At 48.4% G+C, this 14,849-nt stretch overlaps 1 protein-coding gene across 1 annotated transcript in view; it reads left to right on the top strand.

Annotated features, from left to right (window-relative positions):
• DOCK2 (dedicator of cytokinesis 2) overlaps window positions 1-14,849 on the top strand; it is a 371,024-nt gene that overhangs the window by 333,857 nt on the left and 22,318 nt on the right. Inside the window, exons 36-41 of the mRNA XM_072947252.1 lie at window positions 1,372-1,412; window positions 5,529-5,619; window positions 6,261-6,380; window positions 10,195-10,284; window positions 11,887-11,991; window positions 14,233-14,374. Of these exons, the coding sequence (XP_072803353.1) occupies window positions 1,372-1,412; window positions 5,529-5,619; window positions 6,261-6,380; window positions 10,195-10,284; window positions 11,887-11,991; window positions 14,233-14,374 (589 nt within the window). The remainder of the gene's footprint in view (window positions 1-1,371; window positions 1,413-5,528; window positions 5,620-6,260; window positions 6,381-10,194; window positions 10,285-11,886; window positions 11,992-14,232; window positions 14,375-14,849) is intronic.

The following is a 14,849-nucleotide window of genomic DNA, read 5'->3' as shown; positions in this document are numbered from 1 at the left end:
ACTCTTAACCCCTGTATCGCGTGACCTGCCATGGACCAGCTCCCAAACAGTCTCCCTTCAGATGTCCTGCGATGTGGTCATGACACAGCTAGTAGCAGCCGCAGGGCTTCATACCCCCCCCCCGTCAGCCCACTCTGAAGTGGTCTAAGTGAATAAAGCCAGCCAAGACGCCATGTGGCTTCTATCCTGTCAACCCCCTGCCATCCCCAGTGCTCCAGAAACACAAATCCTGTCCCCACGGCTCTGTTGTGTGTCTTCTGTTTCCTCTAAGTGGACTCTTTTTAAACAGCCTCCGTACTGCCATTGATTTTCTGAAACGCTAAGGGGAGGTTAAAACTGATTACAGCAGCAAGGAATTCATGGCTAAATGACTCCACCAGGCCCAATTTACATAAAGAGCACGAACAGGGGTTTTCCCAGGAGTATAGCACCTTCTCTCTCTGGAGAGATAGAAGTTAGTTGAAGAAATTGACCTTCAGCTATCAGAATCTGACCTGGGAGAAGGCTGGGACAGGCAGGTCTGTAAGCAGTGAGGCCCTGCTGGACCTTTCTGTGTGGCTTAAACGCCGAGTCAGGGAGAAGAACAGGATGGAATGGGGGTGCCTGGAGGTCTAGGAGGGCTCTGCCACCCGCCCACTGTGCCCTGGAACACCGGGAACACATCAATCACCTCGCCCTCTCGGAGCCGCAGGTGCACATGGGTGCATTGAACTAAACCAGGCTTTCCTCAAAGTGTAGCTCACGGATCAGATCATGCCTTCCTGGCTCAGAACCTGTAAGGACGTATTTAAAAATGCGTGGGATTCCAGAAAAACTACTGGTCTAAATGACCCCTGAGCTAGAATAGGTAGCTAGCGCCCACCAAGTTTAAATGTTTTTGACTGTGGAATCTCAGAATAACTCCTGATGGTTCTGCACTGTCAGAAGTTATGATCTGTTCCCATCACTGGGGACCTATTGTGATTACCACTGCTATTACTCTGGTTCCAGCTCAGGGCTGCCTGAGTACAGACTCTGAGCTTTCAGAGATCGAGCTGGGCTGCCTTTCATAGTAGACGTTGTCAAAGTAAACTGCCTCAATCTTGGCAGCCCACCTCTCAGTGCAGCAAACAGTTGCCCCCCCCCACCTTTGATGGCTGACATACTTCCTCTGTCTCTTTCTAGTCTAAGGCTCAGGGAAGTGACTTTCAAGGCAGAATCTCCTAATAATCTCCTGTTTGATGCATTCAGGGAAGTAAACTTCTTGCTCCCATCTCAGGGTGCCCAGATGGTAAATGGCAATTTCCTCTCATCTTCATCACTGTGCCCTCCACCCCTGCTGCTCTGCAAAGAAAAACATTCATCACTGTTTTTTTTTCCCCCTTTATCTAGAATTTCTACAAAGATAACAACAGGGAAGAGATGTACATAAGGTAAGATTTTTGTTTTCTAAAACCCAGACCCACTGTGCCACTCTCCTGCTCAATATCCATTGATGGCTCCCCACTGCCTTCAGGATAGAATCTAAGCCTATCTCGTTGATACTCAGGCGCCCTGTGTTCTGATTCCTATCAATCTCCCCAGATTCAACTCCTTCCATTCTCCTGCAGCCAGCACCCCTAAATCCATTTAGAGTTCTCTGGCCTGCCATGCGGTTTTGCTGTGTCCACAGATCACATGTTCCCTAACCCATCTTGTGGACTGAGCTGGCAAGTGGCACTTGCGTTTGTCACAGGGCTGGCATGTGAAACCCTGGCCCAGGGTTTGGAAGGCATGTAGAAGAGAAAAACATACGGAGATGTATGATGCCCGCTTCTTTGTAGACATTTAAAAGATATTTATTTGAAGGATTTTGGGGGGAACATTTGCCTGGAGCAAAGGACTCCCTTGCCAGTGTTTCTCAGAATCTCATTTTTAACTCCAAAGTTTTTTTTTATTGTTATTTTTACTCATTACGAAAATAATACATACTTATTACCAAAAAATCCTCATAAAATACAGACAAGCAAAACAAAAAAATAAAATAAACTTCTATAATCTATACATATTCCCAGACCTTTTTATATTTATATATAGGTCAAATCCTATGCATGCATATTTTTTGCAAAAATGGGATCATGTTGCTCATAATTTATTCTTTGCTTGTCGAGAATTCCATGTCAACAGATGTATTTCAGCATAATTTTTAATGAAACTATAGAATTTCCTTTCCAGAATATACCATAATTTATATAGCCAATCATCCTATGTTATTGAACATTTAGGTCGTTTCCAACTTTCTGCTACCATAAACAACACAATGACAAAATTATTGGACATGTATCTTTATGCGTCTCCTTAGGAGACAGAAGTCCGCAAAGTGACATCGATCATAAGGTTAACAACCATGGCTCTTTCAAGGCTTTTGACACATTCAGTCAAAGGCTGGAGACTCCAAGTCCAAACTCAGTCTGCTATTACTGCAGATATTTTTAGATATGCTAGCATTATTCCAGGAATAGGAACTATCATTTGGGGATTAAAAAAAAAAAAAAGACAATTCTATAGGTTGTCCTGAGGCTGGATAGTATTAATAACATCACTAGATGTGACTTACTGTAGTAACACAGAGCTTTGTGTACAAAGGGCCTGGGGGCTTTACCTCCTTTTGTTATGACCCTGGATAAATGACTCAGTCTCTCCAGGCTGAGGTTTCCACCTGGAGAACGTTTCCATTCTGTTCTGAGGGTTAAATGAGATGCTATAGGTGAAGTGCCTGGCACCTGGTTCCCTCCCCCAACCTCTTTTCTGTTCTTCCTAGTTTAGAAACACAGACGGCGAATCCCAGATTTCCATAAGCTTTGGAGATTTGAATCCTATAGTAATCTAGGAAAACCACATTTGCCTAAACCAGACATTGTAAGCAGGATGTAGTCTGACAGTCTGTCCTGTTTGGCAGGCATAGTATTTAAAAACATTTTTAATTGGCTGCCAAATTTTAAAAATCTAGAGAAGTTACATAAAAATCAGAATTTCCCTCTTCTGAAAAACTAAGGAGGGATGGCAATGCTGGGCCCTCATCCTGTCCTGACGGCCATGGCTTACACTGGGTGGTGGCCACCTCTTGAGACGGGACAGGAGTGATGTGGTCACGACATTGTCTCCATTCCCCACTGAACTTCATCCCGTCTGCCTCACTCAGACTGCCCCTCTCCAGGATCTGTTTGCATTTAAATCCCTAGTCCGGCCCATCAGCGTGTCTTCCATTGAGCTCTGTAGTTGAGCAGCAAACCCTTGCGTTGACAAAGGATAGGACAGGGTGCCTTGGCCAAGTAAGGAGTTGAAAGCAGCAGGGATGCTGTCCTTCCTACTGCTCTCTTCTAGAGTTTTTTGGACCCAATCGTCAGGGATCTAAGAGACCAAGAACTGGCAGGTAGAGATAAGATGGGATTTGGCCATGTACACGGGAGTTTCTCAAGGTCAGCCACAGACTCAACACTCCCTACGGGCAGCCCATGTGCAATTTCACTCATAGCTCTTTTGATTAGCAGAAAGTTAAAGGGGGAAGAGGGACTGAACAGGCAGACATAGCCGGTGCCAGAACCCTGTTCTGCCTATTTCGAGCTGCATCTACTTTAACATAAGTCTCAGTTTTTACAAAAGAATTGTTGGGAGGATGAATTGATATAATCTATAAAGCACTCATTGGTTGAACGAATGAATGAAGACTCTTTCTGTCTGGGATGCCACCCCACTCATCTTCTTAACCTAGAGATCCCAGCCCAACTATCACACCCTGGAGACCTTTCTGAAAGCCCCACCTGCATGAATCCTGCTCTCATACTAACATAGACCTCTCCTTCACAACATTGATCACAGCTGTGTTTTTGCCATCACTTATTTGAGTGGTGCCTGTCCCTTTCCCTAGACTGTAAATCCCAAACTCTGAGAATGGCACCTGCTTTTGCCAGCCTTTATCTCTGATGCCTGGTATGGCCTGTGTGCTCAGCACAGCTTTGCCGATTGAATAAATCAATGAGCAAAATGTCACTAGCTCATTAGTGATCAAAAATCATCACTTATTGACCTTTCTCCCCACCCCACCCCCAAATCTTTGGCAGTCCCTACTCCGAGTTCAGGCAGCCTCCGTTTGGGCCACTGACCATGTTTAATGTGGCTGGGGACATGAAACACTAGCTCCTCCTTGGGTGGCATTCTATGCCGAAAGCTTTCTTCCAGCAGGAATTGAAGCCTGAGCACTGAGACCTGTTTTGAGTGCAGATGTTTGAGAAGCCCTTTGTTCCCTGCAGTTAGACAACAAAGGCGGAATCCTGGCACGATTACAGACAGCGCCTTTCCTCTCGGAGGAGGGAGCAAGGGCATCGCATCACAGCATCTTCCCTTCGCCAAATTACTAAGAGCTGGGTTTGAATAAATGCTCCCGGTGACTTGCAAGTCACCCAAGCAGTGGTTCTTTGGCTCTGGATTCCGTCTCCAACAGTGGCAGGAGGGACTGTTTTGTAGCAGAACCTGGTCTATAATGACAAGAGATAGTAGCTGTCACGGCTCAGTGCGGGCTGCAGGCTGCGGGCTGATCGATTTCAGTGGCTACTGGCGTGTATGAGCAGCAACGCTGTCTGTCCCTGACTGAGCCCTTTACACATGGTCTGCGTGGCCCTTTATATGCCCAGCAACTCTATGGGTGCATTCTGTGAGCACTACCATTTTACAGAATAGCAAACAAAGGCACAGAGAAGTTACCTCACTGCCCCTTAACACTTACTATGTGTCAAATAATTAACCACAGCTCCCTTCCTTTGTTCCTGTCCTGTCCTTAACATCCCCCAACTGCAGAGCCATCCCAGGGTGCAGAACGGGATCGCCACATTACAAAAGGTTGGGAGGTAGGAATGCGATTATGGTTGAATAGTAGATTCTCCCTGCTGACAGCTCCAGGCCTCCACATGAATATCCAATCTCTCGACCCAGGACCACTTCCTTTCTTATCAGAAAATGCACTTCCTTTACACTAGAGAGCACTGAAGAGAGGCTGGGAGCTGCCCTTTACAGAGCTGTGGCTTGTCCACGCCCTGGGAGTCATGCAGTGATCGGCATATCGGCTCTGAAGGCGGTTAGACTGCAATCACATTCCATTTCTCCCATTCTTTAGCACGTGCTCTGACAAGCTATTTATTTCTCCTTCCTTGATTTCCCTGACTTGTCATATTGCATTGGTCAGAGTCTTCAGCATCAAGTTGAATACTGGCTGGAATGGTACCTAACTTCTCCAGGCCAGAGTTTTCTCATCTGTAAATGGTAATACTTAATGAACCCATTTTACATGATTGTCAGGAGGCATTTAAAATACTTGGCATGATTCCTGTCACACACTAAAATGCCCCACACATGCTGGGTATTGTCACTGTCACCCATGCAAGGGGGCTGGATAGTGGGGGGATGGAGGACTCCCGTGACTCCAAGAGGTACTCGGTTGTTCTTTCTGGCTCCTACGTGGCCCTACCATCTGCCTCCTTATTGCACCTGGTAATTTAGCTTATTTCCCCAAACAGGTACCTGTACAAACTCCGCGACCTTCACCTGGACTGTGACAATTACACCGAGGCCGCCTATACACTCCTCCTCCACACCTGGCTTCTCAAGGTACTGCCCTTCCCGTGAAGGGGATTCATGCTGGCGTCCCCATGGAGCCCTCCCAGCGAGTTGAAGAGTTTAAAAAAGGAAAGGAAAGGAAAGGAAAAGAATTAGCCAAATAAATTTTGTTTTGCTCTGTGTCCCCAAACTTTTAACCTAGCAGGTTACTTTTCTGCACTGCGTTGTCTAGTCACATAAGGTTTCAAGTGACCTTCACATTTAGCAGCAAAAACAACCCCCTGAGATATGTCTTGCGTTTTACATAACATCCAAACTGTTTTATATAACATCCAAACATCGGCTATAAATCATTAGCATGCCCCGTGAGCTGTTTTCCTTCTCTTGAAAGTGCCGCCGGAGCAGGGCAAAGTCTGAAGGATTTCCTTTGGTTTTTGAAGAGCTGGGACCATGGCCTGCAGGGTTTCAGAGCAAAACTCGACAAACCACACTTGTGAGCCAATAGAGAAAGTCAAATAAGCGTGAGGGGGCGCTTCCCGAATGGAAACTCCAGACCAGCACCTCTCTCACTGACCACTGACACCCAGGGCGGCGGGGAGGCCGGCGGGGGTGTTTGCAGGGATTCCTCCCACCTCCCAGCAGTGGGGGAGGCACCTGCCCCAGGTGACTATACACGTGTCCTCTCTCCACAGTGGTCAGACGAGCAGTGCGCGTCACAGGTCATGCAGACAGGCCAGCAGCACCCCCAGACCCACCGGCAGCTGAAGGAGACACTGTATGAGATCATCATAGGCTACTTTGACAAAGGAAAGGTAACTGGTTCTTGCCCTTCCTCCCTTTGCGGGAACCCTAGGTACCGGGAAGGACCGTTCCCTCCCAGACTCTCCACCCAGTCCCTCTGCTCTGCTCAGCTCTCCCTCCCAAGTCTGATTACTTCCCTCCATCCCCACCCCTGCCACCTCCGTTCAAAGCACCAACATTGCTCATCTGGCCACTCAGTGAATCCTAAGCAACCTCCCTGCATCCTCTATCCCCACAGCAGATCATCCTCCATTTAGGAAACAAGGTGATCATAAACCTGTATTGGGTCACGCCATTGTCTTGCTTCTAGCCATCTCAGATGGCTGTCCCCTCCACTTACAACAAACTGCACAGTCCTTCCCATGACCCATGAGACCCCACAGCAGCTGTCCCCTGACTACTTCTCTCATGTCATCACTGCCCAGGCTCATGCTCACATGTTCTATGCCAAGTTCTTTTTCTACCTCAGGACCTTTGCACTTACTTTTCCCAGCTTAGAAATTTCTCCTCCTTATCTTCCCCTGGCTGGCTCCTTCTCATGGCTCAGGGTTTTGCCCAAGCAAAGATCGTCATGTCCTGAAGGAGGCCTTCCCAGACCACACGAGACAAAGCAGCACCCCTGCCCTGAGTCACCCGTATTACTTCTTCAAAGCACTTGTCACTATCAGACATCACCTTGATCATCTTGTTTTCACTTGATCATTGTCTGGCTCCAACTTGAGAAGGTTGTGAGCACAGACTTGTCTTATCCACTGCTGAGTCCCCAGAACTGGCCTGGAGCCTGACATACAGGTGCCAATAGATACATGTTGTGTAAATGAATTAATTGAATGTATGAAAGACATCAAAGTGTCATCATTGATCTCTAAACAGCAAGAACAGGATGCTTTGTTGGGTTTGGTCTAGAGATTAGGCAGACCAGCTGCTGCTGTTCATAGACTTCCAGGAGGCATCAGCCCAAATGCTACCGTTCATCCCATAGGGGTCGAGGCAGCGTGGCTAAGTGCTCAGGCTCTAGGCTTTAGACCTTGTTCCTCTACAACCTACAATCCCCTTGGCCTTTCGGAGACTCCAATTCCCCGTCCATAATAGTGAGATGTTAAAAGTACACACTCCCTAGTTGCATTGTGAAAATTAGGTGAGGGGAAAAACACTGCGTGTAGAGCACCCAGCATAGGACCTGGTACAGAAGAACAGCCTGTTAAACTTTAACTGTCATCATTATTATCTGCTCTGCCTTCAAGGCGCCAGTAGACCGGCCACTTCCTCTGCCGAGCTTGTCTGGAGTCCTCTGGCTTACCTCCAGCCCGCCCCTCCTCTGAATGGCAAAGCCTCTTACAGTTCATCAAGACATAATTTAGCACTTAATTTTGGCCCGTTCTGTTACTGCAGTTCATTGCATCTGTCTTAGTCTGATCTCCCCACCTTCCCTGGAAAGATAAAATGAGGTAATGTCTGTGGATGGGCTTATAAATTCCCAGGAGCTGAGCAGTTACAGAACACTGTTTTTATAATTTGTAATTATAAGCCTCTTGAGGGCAGAGAGTCTGCTGTCCCCGGAACCTCCTGTCCTTCTGGGCATCGAGTCAGTGCTTCCTCTTGGCTCATCAGCTGATTAAGCCAGTCACTGTGCGAAAGCCCCCAAAGGATGTGTTGAGCCTTGTCCTCTGCAAAGTGTCCAGGTCGATCCATCCTGTGCTGAGCAGAGAGGAAAAAGGGCATAATCCTCGGTGTCAAGGGGCTTACTACCTAGTTGGCAAAACAGACGTACCAGTCATCATCTTTTTTTGGCACATGACCCTTTGGTGCTGTGTCATCTTGGGGAAGGGAGAGGGAACAGGGTGGTGCTAAGGTACTCTGGGGGCAGAGAGGAGGGAGCAGATGGGTAGAGCACACTCTGAAAGCCACTGCTACGGTGGCTTCTAGAAGAAAGCCCAAACTCTTCAGCATCCCTTTAACTTCCTTTCCCTGTATCTTCCCTCATGGAGGCGCATTGATCTAGACACACACAATGGCTTTCTGCTCCATAAGTGCGTCTGTCAGTACCTGGTGGACTCCTCTACATCCGTCAAAACCCAACTGTTACGTCTGTTTACATGTGTGCTTTACCCACTTCTGTTTCATGAAAGCAGAGACTCTCCTGTTCATTTTTTCATCTGTTCCATCACCATATACCTTAACATGCCTAGGAGCCAGCAGGTGGCTCAGTAACTAATGTATGAGACTTGGAGGTCCCAGGCAAACCTGGAGGAAACACCAGGGATCTGACTCCCTGCCTGTCCCCCTCCTTGGCCCCTTAGTGATCTCTTAACACATGGGGAGAGTATTTTTGGCACATTATGGTGGGAAGTTGGCAAAGACCTTCACCTGAGCCAAACAGTCCTCTGGCCCAACTTACCACCATCTTCTTGGTCAGGCTAAGGAGAAAGAAAGCCCCAGCCCAGCCTGGCCGGAGGACGTGACTCCTCCTGGCACGTAAAGCATTTTTATGCTGCTCACTAAGCTGTCCATGGGTTTACAGCCACGGCTCCTCCACTCAGCACTTGCCTTTATTTATTTTTATGCTTGGATGCAGAGAGAGCACTTTTGCTACAAAGCACACACTGCATTTTGGCAAGCTCCCCTCTCTCCTCCCCCGCCTCCCCCAGCTTCTCCATTTAGGTGCATCTTCCATTTTAAGCCAAATGTGAAATCTAATGGGTGTCCCTTGAGATTGTCAGATCTCCAGCCCACCCAGCACCTCCCCCTGCCTCTCTGCAGAGGTTCCTGATCCCTTCTGTCTAAGATGGGGGAGATGATCTATTGATTTCAGCCAAGACAGAGCAGAGGAAAAGGACTCCCTATGTCCAGAGTTTGTTTTTCAGAATTCTTTTAAAAGATGGAAAAGACCTATTTAAGAAAAAAGCTTTAATCATTCTTTTTAATACTCTAGTCCCACCACCACCTCCACCTCTCTGCTGCCCCTGGCCCACTCACCCCAAATAACCCCATTAAGAATTGATAGGTATAAAGTTTCATTTAAGTAAGATGAATAAATCCTAGAGGTCTGCTGTACGACATTGGGCCTGGAGTTAGCAATTATGCATTGTGCATTTAAAAATCTGTGAAGAGGACAGATCGTAGGTTAAATGTTCTTACCACGATTTTTTTCTAAAGTGAGAGAAAGAGAGGAAGGGAGGGAGGGAAGACATTTGCCCAAAAGGAAAAAGAAAGTGACAGGATTGACAGAGTGGAAAGATCCCAGGAGCAAACATTAGGAAAGCTGGATCTGGCCCCAACTCTGTGTCTAGAAATTTTCTGACCTCCGGCCGCCTGCTTACTCCTTTGTGGACCGTTTCTCTTTGGAAAATGGGGCTAACACCTCCCTGCCCGACCTGCGCGCAGGGAGACACATGTTAGTTTACTAAGCTCTCCTGAGGGAGGGAAGTAAGTGCAAGGTGGAGAGCCGCATTCGGGTGTGCATCCTGGCCCTGCTGTGGGTTGGGCATCCGACCTGGGCCACATGTGTTGCCATCTAAGGTCCATTTCTTACCTGGGAAGTGCAGATACTATTATTCACCTCTCAGAGTGGTTGTGAAGATCCAGAGAGCACGTAAATAAGGTATTTAGCCTCATCTGCACGTGTTCCATTATTTGTCATGAAACTAGGATGAGTGGCAGAGGAAAGGTCGGCTTCCTGGGAGGCCCCCGGCTTCCTGGGTGTGGGGCCAGGTCTGGGCCAGAGTGAGGCTTGTGGCTCAGTCCCAGGAGCAGAGTTTCCCTGGTCCCTTCCTTCTGCAAGCCTGGAGGTTGCCGTAACCTTTGTCTCCATGACCTTCCTCGTAGATGTGGGAAGAGGCCATCAGTCTGTGCAAGGAGCTGGCGGAACAGTATGAGATGGAAATCTTTGACTACGAGCTGCTGAGCCAGAACCTGGTAAGACGTCCTCGGGGGGAGCTGGCTGCCCTGGAGGCTGGGTGCCCAGGGCCTCGGCTCAGCAGAGAGGCTGGAGAGAGGGGTGGCAGGGGCAGGAGGCCAAATGGGATTAGGGCACCGGGAACGGAATGGAAGTCGGGCCCCAGGTGAGCAAGGCTGTGCTGAGTGCCTCCCTCCCAGTAGGGAATATTTCCAAAGGGAGATCTTGCTGGAAAGCTCATCAGTGACAGTTTCTTGGATGGAGTGTTAAGTACCTGCTTGGCGCTGGGGCTGATGCTGCACACCCAGTAAACACTGCTACATTCGCAGTAAAATTCCTACAAATCACTAAGCCAATGAAATAAAAACGAAAATCTGTGCTTTCTGATTAACAGATAAATCACATTAAAATGCTCCCCATCTGGCCATTCCCCATTAGCTCCTCGAAGCTTGTGATTTGGTGGAGGAAGTGGAAAGTAAGGGGAAGCCAGCCCATCCTGCTTCTGCTGCAGAGGCCAGGCCTTGGCGGGGAGGTGGCCTCCACAGGGAAAAGGCAGAACATTTTGGCTTATCCCCACACACATATTTCCTGGTGGCCTGAGAACCAGGACTCCAGGGCCCCATCTCAGCCCACTTCGAGAGGCCAGTCCAGCTGTTTCCAGGGAACTATAAAATGAGAGTCAGAAGGTTGGAAGAAGAAATAAAGCTTTTTTGGTGGGGGGATGGGTACGGTGTGTAGTGTTCCAAGATATGATGCGAACACACTGCTTGCACCAAGAAACACTATACGTGCTTGATTCTATCCACATAGATGTTTCTGGGTGTGGAAGTGCACACATGCCTTCCAAACAGGTGCATTGCACACGCACATACAGCACACATTCATGCACGCACACCCATGCCCAGCATACGTTCATGCACACGCAGATGTGCGTGCACATCTGTGCACCAAGACCACATCACACAGGCTCACGACCAGGACCACATGCACTTCTCTTCCATGTTGTGTCGAATTTAAGACGCCATCGCTTGGGAGCCATACCATTCTGTTTTACGTGCCCCATCGCGATTTCTCTCCACTTAATAGCAATCGGAAGATGCCGTCAGGTATAAAGTTAAACACAAAAGTGTTTTCAAAGATGTTAACATATGAAAAATACACACCTCTCAGAACTGAAGAAACATGTGAGGTGTGCATACACAGGGAGACATCTGTATTCAGAGACACCTCCATCCACAGACCGTCACAAACGTACCGGGTGCAGTGGAGTGGCGGTGGTCCGGGCTCTGGACAGCTGGCTGGGTTCAGTTCTGTGCTCACTGGCTGCACCGTGAGATACCATTTCTTTATCTGCAAAACGGAAATACAGTACTGTGGAACTGTTACGAGGGCAGTGCAAGTAAACGTGCTAATGCAGGTGGCGTGATTAACAGGATACCTGGTATATCGTAAGTACAGCTCGCTGCTGGTGTGGTTTTAGACGTCTCCACGAACATGCAAACGTGTGCACTTGGCACGTGGGTTCTGCTGTAATGATCACGTCTAAACTGCGGCTTCTTGGAGCTGAATGTGCCTTTAATCCACATCTGTGTTGTTATAAGCTGTGAGCTTTCTTCTTTCAGATCCAGCAGGCAAAATTCTATGAAAAAATCATGAAAATCCTCAGACCCAAGCCAGACTACTTTGCCGTCGGATACTACGGCCAGGGTTTCCCCTCCTTCCTGCGGGTGAGTCTGGGTGACTCAGGCACAGACCAGGGCACCTGGGGCCTTGGCATCTCATGTGGGCTCTCCCTCTGTGTTTGAGGCTCTGCTTGTGCTCAGACCCTGTGCGCTCCTCCTCACCCTCCTCTGTCTGAGCACCGTCCCCACCCCCATGTGCTCCCCTATCCCCCTCCACTATCAGCACCTCAACACCTGCTGTGTTTCTCTAGATGCACAGCAACCAGAGCTGCCGTGTGAGGTAGTGAGCGCCCCATCCCCGCAGTGAGATGCTCAGAGAGGCGGGAGGAGCTCTGCTACGCGTTCTCAGACCTTTTGGTCTCAGGACCCCTTTCTCTTAAAAAATATCAAGGTCCCTGAAGAACTGTATTTGTAGACTTCATCTGTCTACATTTATGATACTCAAAATTAACACTAAGGGAATGTTTAAATGCGGTCATCCCTTGGTATCCACCGGGAATTGGTTCCAGGACCCTCTGCAGGTACCAAACTCTGAGGATACTCAAGTCCCTTATATAAAATAGCATAGTAGTTGCATGCAACCTCCCAAATACTTTAAATCAGTTTTGCATGACTTAAAAGGCCTAATACAACGCAAATACCATGTAAGTAGTGGCTGAAGTGCAGCAAACTCAAGTTTTTATTTTTGGAGATTTCTGAAATTTGTGTTTTCAAATATTCTTGACCCACAGTTGGTTGAATCCATGGATTCAGAACCTGAGGATATGGAGGGTCAACTGTATCCGTTTATTAAACAATAATAATAACACTAATTAGCACATCATGTGTTGCATCTTTATGGCTCTGTTTTCCCATAAAAAATAGTGTGAAAGTGAGTTTGTTTCATATTTCTGCAAATCCCTTTAATGTCCATATTAAGAGAAGACAGCTAGATTCTGAATGTTTCTGCATCACGCAGCCTCTGGAAAACTCTGCTGTACTCTCGTGAGAGAATGAGAGTGAAAAAGGCAAACAGCATCTTAACTGTCACGATGAAAAGAGTTTTGATCTTGTGAGGCCCTGCAGGAGTCTAGGGGCCCCTCGGGGAACCCTGGAGCATGGTGTCTGAACCGTGTCTGCTTTTGTAGAGCGTTGGATTAGGTCAGCTGTAGGCTTCCTTCTGGTCTGTGAGTCTGTGGTTCAATCCTGACTGAGGTCAGGGAGATACAAAAGAAACAGGAAATCTGATCCTCGCCGTATTTAGTATGGTCAAGGAGATAAACCCCTCACTGGTACCAACCCACGTGGAAATCAGGGTGGGCTTACCGGAGTGACCACCACGAGCTGCAGAAGAGGCAGATATGAGGGTTTCCTCCAGGGAACAGCGGTGACTTCCCACACCTGATCCTGCATCGGAACCCCCGGGGGAACTTGTTGAAAGTCTACGCCCCTGGGCCTTACTCCCCCTGACTTTATTTCAGCAGGTCTGGAGTGACGCCTGGGAATGTGGACTTCTGAAAGTCTCCTAGGCTTCTGTGATGAGGGGCCAGGTTTAGAAGCACTGACACAGGGAGGTGGTGGCCAGCGTGGGTCTGGACAGAAGAATTTAGGGGTCGTTAGATGACACAGATATGGTCTAGAACAGGGCTTCTCACCTTCAGCTCTATGGACATTTTGGGCCAGGTAACTCTTGGCTGTGGGGCTGTCTTGTGCAGCATCCTGGGCCTCCACCCATTAGGTTCCAGCAGCGCCCCTTCCCAGAGCTGTGACAGCCAAAAATGTTTCCAGACATTGCCAGCATCCCTTTGGAGGCAAAATCACCCCCTGTTTGAAAACTACTGCTGTCGAAAAGGCTAACGTGGTCCGGGAAGGATAAAGAGTGTGTTTCCATGGAGCCACTGATGAAGGACCCGGATGCTGATCTCTTCCATCCCACAGGCTCAGCCCACATGGCCCATTAAAGGCAGGAGGGAAACTTTGTGGTCTTGTAAATGGGAGAGTGGGTGTGACACAGTGTGAGCTGAGTAAGGAATTATTCTGGAAGCTGTACATATGATGGTTTGAAAGATAAGTTCTCCGCATCCGTGATCTCTCCCTTTAGAAACAATTTTTTTAAAGTGGTGTGCCCAGATAGAAGATCAGGAAGTTGAGCTCCTCTTTCGCCTGGGTCGGGGGATACAGAGAGGGGAGGGAGCTATCGGAAGTCACCACAGCCCTGTGCTCATGTCACAAGCGTCCCAGCTTGGCTTGGACCACGTTCCCCAAACCTGGGCCCTGACATCTCTGACCGGTGTCATTTCTCTGCAGAACAAAGTGTTCATCTACCGAGGGAAGGAGTACGAGCGAAGAGAAGATTTCCAGATGCAGCTGATGAGCCAGTTCCCCAACGCGGAGAAGATGAACACAACCTCTGCCCCCGGGGACGACGTCAAGAACGCCCCGGGCCAGTGTATCCTTGAGGAACGCCCCAGCCAAGGGCCAGGCGTGGGCAGCCCTGCCAGGACATTAGTCCACAGAGCCCCATCTTAGAGCTCAGAGCTGCTGCCAGAACCATTCCAGTGGTGCCAGTTTTAGTGTCCACTGCGGGATCCAAAAAGAACCCAACTCTTAATGGTGCATTCATTGAAAAATTCACTCCCTCCCTCATTCCTTCAATCTTGTAGTGAGTACTGTCAAGCCCTGACTGCCAAGCTTTGTGCAAGGGATTCCACTCGCAAAGAGGTCCTACCTGCAGGGAGCTTCTAGTCTAGCAAGTAAAGGACATTAAACAACTAATTGCATCATTAAATGTACATTGATAGAAATGTGATCAGTGCCCTGCAGGGCACTGTGATTGGGAGGGCACGGAAGGTGTCCTGGGGAAGGTGATGTTTAAGGTGAGTAATCAGTCAAAGGTTAGTGGGAGGTGGGAAGGATGTCCCAGA

The sequence above is a fragment of the Vicugna pacos genome, chromosome 22, assembly GCF_048564905.1.
Source record: "Vicugna pacos chromosome 22, VicPac4, whole genome shotgun sequence".
In the NCBI taxonomy this organism is placed as follows: Eukaryota; Metazoa; Chordata; class Mammalia; order Artiodactyla; family Camelidae; genus Vicugna; species Vicugna pacos.
This window is presented reverse-complemented; position numbering and strand designations above follow the sequence as displayed.